Source organism: Adiantum capillus-veneris, chromosome 21 (assembly GCF_014529385.1).
Source record: "Adiantum capillus-veneris isolate H3 chromosome 21, ASM1452938v2, whole genome shotgun sequence".
NCBI classification, from domain to species: domain Eukaryota; kingdom Viridiplantae; phylum Streptophyta; class Polypodiopsida; order Polypodiales; family Pteridaceae; genus Adiantum; species Adiantum capillus-veneris.
Genome location: NC_140951.1, coordinates 29,122,310 through 29,131,177, shown reverse-complemented (window position 1 = coordinate 29,131,177; position 8,868 = coordinate 29,122,310). Strand labels below are relative to the sequence as shown.

Here is an 8,868-nt window from a genome sequence, read left to right as displayed (position 1 = left end):
CAAGACTTGTTTGTGCATACATTTTTCATGTCGCATACATCCCGGCTCATAGTGTCAAATTTCTCCTCTTTCAATACATGGTCATGCTCTACTTTGCTCATCCGCTCCTTCAAAGCATTCAAGTCCACAAGAGAGCGTTTACATTCCTTGACTTCCTCTTCAAGTTGCATCAAACGTGTTGTTTGCATCTCAAGTGTCCTCTTGAGATTCTCATTCTCAACCACAAGTACCCTTAGTGTGCCATTCTCCATTGCAAGTGCTCGTAAGTCTTTGCCTTGTTTGTTTACGGTCTCTTGCAATGATACCAAGTACGCCATGATCATGGTTTCCGATGTCGTTGGTTGGGTGGTTGTGTTGCTATCTCCATACTTAGGAGATTTTGGATCATTTTCCACAATGGTTGTGGACCTTGTTGAAGAAGAAGAACCCTTGCGAGTGCCGGAAGACATTGTATGTAAAATAGGAGATGAGAATCAATTTTGTTGAACCTGTTCACTTCGAAAATGCTGCTACAGAAACGCCTTCCATAACTCTGAAAATTTCTGTCTTTACATCAATGCGTAGAGGACTTCGTGCTCTTCGATTGAGGCTATAGATCACCCAAATCGGAGTTCGGATGAAGAAGTTATGATCAAAAGAGTGGACTGCTGTCTACTAGGTCAAAAAACGGCTGCACTGAGACTGAGAGAGAGAGAGAGAGAGAGAGAGAGAGAGAGAGAGAGAGAGAGAGAGAGAGAGAGAGAGAATTCATATGTCTTTCAACAACCCCCTTTTGCTTAAAAAAACAAATCAATAATTTGATTCATCAAATCCCCCTAAGGGTGTCTCTCCATAGATAAAAGAAAGAGAGAGAGAGAGAGAGAGAGAGAACCTCTCTAAGCAGCTGAGAGAGAGAGAGAGAGAGAGCCTCTCTGAATAGGCGAGCAAGAGGAGAGAGAGCTTGGCTCTCTATATAGAATCGAGGAGAAAGAGATAGCAAGGTTGGCTTGCTTTGGAGAATTGAAAGAGAAAGAGCGAGAGAGAGAGAGAGAGAGAGAGAGAGAGAGAGAGAGAGAGAGAGAGAGAGAGAGGTTGCATTCAAACTGAAAGGGAGAGAGTGGCTCACCACCAAACGGTGAGAGATGCTCTCCTTCTCGACTCATTTTTTTTACTTGCAAACTTCAAGTTCCACTACAAAGCAGACACCGAAGTCGTGATTACTATCACATCTCAGAAGTGACAGCACGACGACAATACCAAAGCGGAGATTGCTCTACCTCTAGCTATTTAGACCCTTCACACACTTTCGCTTCCGTATAGCCATTCATAGCAAGTTTTGTGAAAGTTTGTAAATCTATTAAAAATATTGAAGCTTTGTAAAATTTAACCTTTGAGGGTCCCTCTGAGCCTCGCCATCAAATTTTGATCTTCGACATTGCAGTTTTGAGCTATATTTTCTCCTCTCCCCCCATATTTTTGACATAAAAACATCTAAAGTTACATATGTAAAAGCGGCTTGCGCTCAGACAGCATAATACAAATGCAAATTTGTGCCTATTTCCATTGTGTCGGCTCGTGTAAGCATTCTCTACATCATTTTGTTATCTACCATCATTATATTCACACTCATATTGTTTTTGTCATTTGTGAGTGTTTGTGTATACTCCAGCCACTCCAGCGCTCCCTGGCAGCAGATCACATCTAGCGCACTATCTTTTCTTTAGGTCCATTCTACCTATCACATTGGGTTTTGGGGTTTCTATTGCATTTTCTAACTATCTTTGTTGGGTATCTGGGGGGGTCTTTGGGTCTTTGTCCTCTTTGCCTTGCTCATCCAGATATTTACCACAACTTCAGACTCTAAATATTCATAAGATGGATTCAGACTTTAATGACCAGATGACAGATATAGATTTCAAACGACCGAGCTTAGATTCAAAACAGATTTTAGATAATAAACAAAGAACTAAAAATAACAAATTCAGATGATAGACAATTGGAATGAACAACTCGATGTGTATTCAGATTCATGTATTAATTTAAAGTACAAGATTTCATAGAACAGTGCTCTGGAGTGATTGATATGAGTAGTACAAGGATACAAGGGTTAGCACTGAGTGTACCTAAGCTCTATAAGATACATAGTGTCTAGAGCTCCAAGAGATACAAAAGTTAGTCTCTCAAAATGGGATTAATGGGTCCTCTATATAGGTATTGCACTAGGGTTGGTCACACAGTCACACAACATCAAGTAATTGATGGTAACTCTACCAGATAACTTATCCAGCTAGCACCCCCCCCCGGTGCAAGGCACTCCTAGAAGCTAGTTCCCACCTTCTACTATAGAGCGTGATAAAGCATGCATGCGCACCTCCTAGAGCAGAGTGCTATGCATACTATGAGAGAGAAGAGATGAGAGGAAAGCAAAAGAGAGACACGGATTACTGAGTACAAGCTCCCCCCGTGAAAGAGTAAGCATTTCCCTCTTGCATGTATTTACTTAGAGATAACAATCAATGCTCAAAATGATTACAATCGTCCACAGGGCTGTCATATCCTAATGTATCAAGATATCATTGGTCACAATCATCAACCAATATTCAAGATCCATGAATACCAAGTTCAAGTCCATAACAATATCATCAGTAAAATCATAAAGCAAATCCAATTCCATATGAATATAATACAAATAATTTACATTGGATACATGGAGTGATTACAATCTAAATAATTTCCATTATATCCGGTTAACAAAATCACACTAGTAGTAATGGTGGCCAGCCATCTCGAGCATTGCAATATGATTTTATAATTGATGTTGTCTAGTTCGACAAATCGACAACATTCATGCTGCCTAAACTGGCAAACCTGCACTCTCTAAATTGAGGGATCCACACTTATGCTACCTAAACCGTTGAATCCGCATAATTTTATGATCATGCTTTCTAAATTAGCAAATCTGCGATAATGCTTCCTAAACTTGCGGATATGAATTTATGGTTGTGTTGTTTAAATAAAAGCTCGTGCTGCCTAAATCGGTAAATTTGCACTGGCACTACATAAATTGACAAATCTGAACTAAACAAGCTGGTGTTGCCTAGACTAGCGAATCTGTGTACATATGACCAATGGACTCAGCAAGGCACAAGGGGGACAGAAGGTACACATATTTGCTACCATTTTGAATTGAAAATTTGAGTAAGTTTCAATGAAGAAAGACTTACAACCATGGTTTATAGAGTTTCAAATTTCCTTAACTCGTGTGCTTATCCTTGTTCAATCAATGTATGTGATCCCGATTGCCTTGTAATTTACCTACTAATCAGCTTCATAAAAAAAAAATAGGAGACATGAGAAAAAGAGGATCATAGCATAATATAGACCTTCAACAATAATGTAATGAAACAAACCACTAGTTTCTCTAAAACTATAAATTGATTGTATAGCTTACCTTAGTGTAGATCCTTCTGCATTGCTATTAAGATTATAACTCAACAATAAAAGTTAAGGTGAGTATTTTGTTGATACAAGGTTCGTTATCTGCATCCAATTCTCCATGCCTATGTGTTTGCTTGACGCAACACATAAATGCTACGGGGCAGGGCGCAGCTTCCGTTTCTTATAATTTCTGGAGAGACCACAGTGCCAACTCTCTATCATACTTTTGTATGGCGCTTTTGCATGACGTACACTATATAATTAGCATTTTCACTTTGCGCCTGAGTGCAAGACGAAATGTTTAACTAATCGCATTGCTTTTATGTAGGTTGACTCAAACTTGTCCTCCGGCTTACACAATTGGAAGACACCCGTATAGGATTATCGGGTTGGTACTGCAACTCAATCTTTATAGTATGTTGATGCTTTTTGTATTTTCTGAGTTTGTCAAAGCTTCCGTGAGTTTAGTTTAGCCACATGTTTTCCTCACTAGTGCCTGCTCAGTCTCGATCATCGTATCTATCAAATATCTATCAAATAGGCACTTACTTCTTTTCTCACAATTTGGCAATTCAACTTATGTATTGGAATACTCAATGCACTCTATACGTGTTCTCTCTCTCTCTCTCTCTCTCTCTCTCTCTCTCTCTCTCTCTCATGGTCTACGAGAAATAAAGAAAATTTGACTACGCTTGATTGAGAACAAGATGGGTGTCTCAAAGATGGGTCCACGGTCTAGAGACTATATTACTAAGTTGAGTGGCAATCTGCAGACAACTACCAACGTGGGTTAAGGAGTATGTTAAGCTGCAACCCTTTTGTCGATTCAATTACCCTCTTTAGTAGCCCTTTGTTGTACAGGGAGCGCTATGAATAATGGGACACAATTGCATCTTCTCAATGTTCATGAAGTCCCAAGATGAGCTATTATTGGTGACTTATCAATTGGTTCTAGTAGCTAGTGTTCCACAACAAAACCCGAGGCAGCAGGCTACACCACCAAGTTCGAAGTAACCAACTGAGCTTCAAAATTTATGAGATTATGTACGGCAAAGGCCCACCAACCAAGACTATGTGCGTCAGTCCCGTGGTTCGTCTACCGTGTCCTTGCAAGTTTGCAACATCGTTGCCGGGTTGGTGGGAGGAGGGCAGGACTCAGGAGTCAGGAGTCAAGACGTGGAAGGTCGGTGTCTGACTGTTTGGACAACAAGCCAAGCCCCAGGCATCCCGACTTCACAAGCTCACCATGTGGATTGATGGCCGCGACAATCCATTTGTGAGATCAATGTATCAGCAACGGGGTTGTGGGCTCTCTCTTCTGTGTGAGAGAGTAGCGTGAGTTAAATGTATCAGCAACGGGGTTGTGGGCTGGGGGGAGGAGGGCAGGAGGTGGAGGCTCAGTGGAAGGACTTCTGGAGGGATCCATCTGATTGTTGGGACAACAAGCCAAGCCCCAGGCATCCCGACTTCAAGCACAAGCTCACCAAACAGCCTCTGTGGACTGGTGACCGCGACAATACATCTTGGGTCATGGAGGAGCTCATCAACTGCAGGTTCACCTCTGTGGATCAATGCATTGAAGCAGGTGATTCTCTCTCGCCTTCGCTTATTTGGGCATGCTGTAAAAATAAGGATCTGTGGAGAGGCTCTAAGATACATAATGAGCTTCAGAGAAGGGGCTTAGTTGAGAAGAACTACGCAGAAGCTTTAATCACTATGTATGCCAAGTGTGGCGAGCTTCAGCAAGCTCAAGGATTACTTGACATGTATGGCAGCAGCAGTATTGTCCCATGGAATGCACTAATAGCAGGTTATGCCCGAGAGGGAAAGAGCCAAAGGGCTTTTGATTGCTTTGAACATCTCCAGCTCGACGGCCTTCGTCCTAGCGCAGTGACATACACTTGCATCCTCAAAGCCTGTGCTATGAGTGGAGCAATCGACAAGGGAAAGCAAGTCCATAATGTGATTTCAATGCAGGGGTTGTTGGAGCATCATGTTGCCCTCGGTAGTGCTCTCATTGATATGTATGCCAAGTGTGGTGCTCTTTGCCAGGCACAAAGTGTCTTAGAGAAGCTCCCTTCTCGTGACGTCGTCTCTTGGAGTACCCTGATTGGTGGATATGCACAAAACGGCCAAGGCCAAGAAGCCCTTGACTGTTTCGAACAAATGCAGCGTGAGGGAATCCTTCCAAATGAAGTGACCTTTGTGTGCGTTCTCAATGCTTGTGCTGCGAGTGGAGCCATCGACAAGGGAAAGCAAATCCACGATGAGATTTCGGCACAGGGGTTGTTGGAGCATAATGCTGTGTTGGGTAATGCTCTCGTGAGTATGTACGCCAAGTGTGGTGCTCTTTGCCAAGCGCATAGTGTACTGAAGAAGCTCCCTTCTCGCGACGTCATCTCCTGGAATTCCCTGATTGCAGGATATGCTCAAAGTGGGAAAGGCCAACAAGCTCTTGATTGTTTCAACCAGATGCAGAGTGAGGGCATTATTGCAGATGAAGTGACATACGCTTGCATCCTGAAAGCCTGTGCTGTGATTGGAGCCGTTGACAAGGGAAAGCAAATCCACGATGAGATTTCGATGCAAGGGTTGTTGGAGCATCATGTTGGGCTGGGTGGTGCTCTTGTGGATATGTATGTAAAGTGCGGTGCCCTTGACCAAGCACAAAGTGTCCTACAGAAGCTCCCTTCTCGCAACGTCGTTTCCTGGAGTGCTCTGATTGCAGGATATGCCCACAATGGGCAAGGCCAACAAGCTCTTGACTGTTTTGAACAGATGCAGAGTGAGGGCATCCTTGCAAATGAAGTGACTTACGCATGCATCCTCAAAGCCTGTGGCTTGATTGGAGCGATCGACCAGGGCAAGAAAATCCATGATGAGATTTTGAGGCAGGGGTGGTTGGAGCATAATGCTGTGCTGGGTAATACGCTTGTGGATATGTACGCCAAGTGTGGCGCTCTTCAGCAGGCAAAATCCGTCCTAGAGAAGCTCCCTTCTCGCAGCATTGTCTCTTGGAATTCTATGATTGCAGGATACGCTCAAAACGGGCAAAGCCAAGAAGCTCTCGTCTGTTTCGAACAGATGCAGCGTGAGAGCATCCTTCCGGATGAAGTGACGTTTATTTGCCTATTGAATTTGTGCAGTCATCTAGGTCTGGTGGAAAAAGGCCAAGAACTTTTCAACAGTATGGACAGCATGTACGGTTTGAAGCCTAGCGTAGATTCTTTCACCTGTATGGTTGACCTCCTTGGACGTGCAGGCCACCTAGTAAAGGCAGCAGAGGTTATCCAAGGAATGCCTTTTTCTACCAACTCTGCCATCTGGCATTGCCTCTTGAGTGCTTGCACAAGATGGATAGATGTCAATGTAGGGACTTGGGCTTTCCAACAGGCAGTCAAGCTAGATAAATGTGATGTGACAGCTTGTGTTTTAATGGTAAATATATATGCGGCAGGGGGCATGTTAATGAAGGCAAAAGACATCGAAGCCATGAGAATAAAGTTGATGCAGCAACTATATTTGGGGAATTGATAGCTGTTTAACAAAGCTTGGAAGCTGCTGTGATAAAGACAAAAAGTCCCAAGTCAAGAAAAGACGGGGTCTACGATCGAATCAATAAGGATCTAGAGGTCCCTTCATGCTCAAAGGGTCAAGAAAGAATGGTATAGTTTGGGCATAAAAAGTGATATTCCCTGCCTATGGGACAATTTAGCCTATGTAAACTGCAAGTGGAGATCCGGATGCTCACACAACCTATGGGAAAATTTAGCCTATGTAAACTGCAAGTGGAGATCCGGATGCTCACACAACCTATGGGAAAAGTTAGCCTATATCTGAAGAACCAGGTGAAGACAAAGTATGATGGCAGAAAAACTAGTGCGGTTGCCTTCCCTTCAGGTTCATGTACTGATGCAAGTAATAAGGTGCATGAGTTTTGTAGGGATCCCGAGATGCTTTGATGAGGACAAAACTTACAACATAGGACTGTTATTATATTGAAGGAATGAACAGGGATAAGGAGGCCTGCATCGATCAAAGAAGCTTAAAAGGGATCAGTTGGCGAACAAAAGGTGGCAAAGAGATGGGGGGGAAAATCGCTTGAAAAGCTCAGCTCAAAACAGGGACTGCTGTTCAGCTCCTATGGGAAAGCACAGCACCCCCTCCTTTTGCAGCTCTCCACACATGCTCTAGTAAGCCCTCTCTACCGTCAAGGCCATGGGTTGGGGGGCAGCCCCTCATCTGAGGCAAGTTCTACAGCAGAATGCAGCGCATGCACCGCTAGATGTGGGACAACTCAGCAGGCAGATCAAACAGAGTGCATTGACCAATCGATCCTTTCCATATCAGCACACGGAATGCATTCAATGTTTGACAACTCAGCAGTCAGAATATTGCCAGACGGATTGCAAAGGCTGCTGACAACTCAGCACTGGGAATCTCTGCCACACCAACACTCGGAATCTCTACAAACTGTACCATTGTCAGAGGGCACTGAAGGCCCCCCCCCCCACGACCCTTGACGGTTGGGAAAGGTGACCATTCCTTAGTAATACAAGCACCTGCATGGCTCCCGGCTCCCCGCCGGTCACCATGCAGGCACTTGTATCTACACCTTTTGCTGCCATTTCTCATTATTACTGTGATAGTGCTAGGCTTTCCAAAAGCCAAGAAGAGAAGTCTGCATTCATTGTATCAATGCAATTATGCTCGTACTGTTGAAAACCGTACAACTGTTAAAGATTTATTTATTGGCCACAAGAATAAATGGTTAGTCTACATTTGGTATCAGAGTAGGTGTTTTTTCTTCTTCCTAAAGAGGGAAACATTCCAAAGATGTACCACAAAGATACGTCATGGGAAACGCTAAGCTGTTCTGTTCTACTGCAACCTGTCAGTCCCTTTTTTTAGGACTCACTTAATAGGTGGCCATGTTGGGATTGCGCCCATACACCCACACCCAACATGTCGCAAGGGTTGAACCATAGTAGGCGCGCTTAAAGCCCCTCGCCTTCATGGCGAGACAACTTCCCTTCACTCTTCTAGCAAAGGAAACGGTATCAAGGATAGGGGAAACGAAAATCAAGATGCAGATGAAAAGTACCAATGGCACGAGAGAATGTGAGCAATGGTGGGGAGAGAGAGAGCGCACAAAAGAATTGTGAGCGAGGCGATAATGCAGGAACCTCTTTGATAAGAGACTGATGTAAGGCGTTGTCATTCTTATGCCCACAATGCCCGGAAGCTTCATCCGCTATCTGACACTGCCGCTCAATGCAACAAAGGAATAGAGATGGGCGTAGAGACCCCGTAGAGGGCTATGGTGAGAAGGAGCTCAAACGATATCAAATATACTCTTATAGATTGAATTTATTACTTAATGCTGAGGGTAATCTATATCTATATCTATTGTGACGCCCCAGAAGCTGGGCGCGTCAGGTTGAGGTGCGT

The 8,868-nt window shown here is 43.7% G+C and overlaps 1 protein-coding gene across 1 annotated transcript; it reads left to right on the top strand.

The window, feature by feature from the left end:
* Nucleotides 1-4,393: 4,393 nt before the first annotated feature.
* On the top strand, nt 4,394-8,112 carry LOC147430704 (pentatricopeptide repeat-containing protein At1g06140, mitochondrial-like). The gene has a single exon (XM_086493303.1). It carries the CDS (start codon nt 4,762-4,764, stop codon nt 6,949-6,951), a length of 2,190 nt encoding a protein of 729 aa, XP_086349429.1. The 5' UTR covers nt 4,394-4,761; the 3' UTR covers nt 6,952-8,112.
* Nucleotides 8,113-8,868: the final 756 nt, after the last annotated feature.

What these genes read in the sequence shown, in the direction of transcription:
- LOC147430704 (XM_086493303.1), top strand. Translation starts at nt 4,762, where the DNA reads ATGTATCAGCAACGGGGTTGTGGGCTGGGGGGAGGAGGGCAGGAGGTG.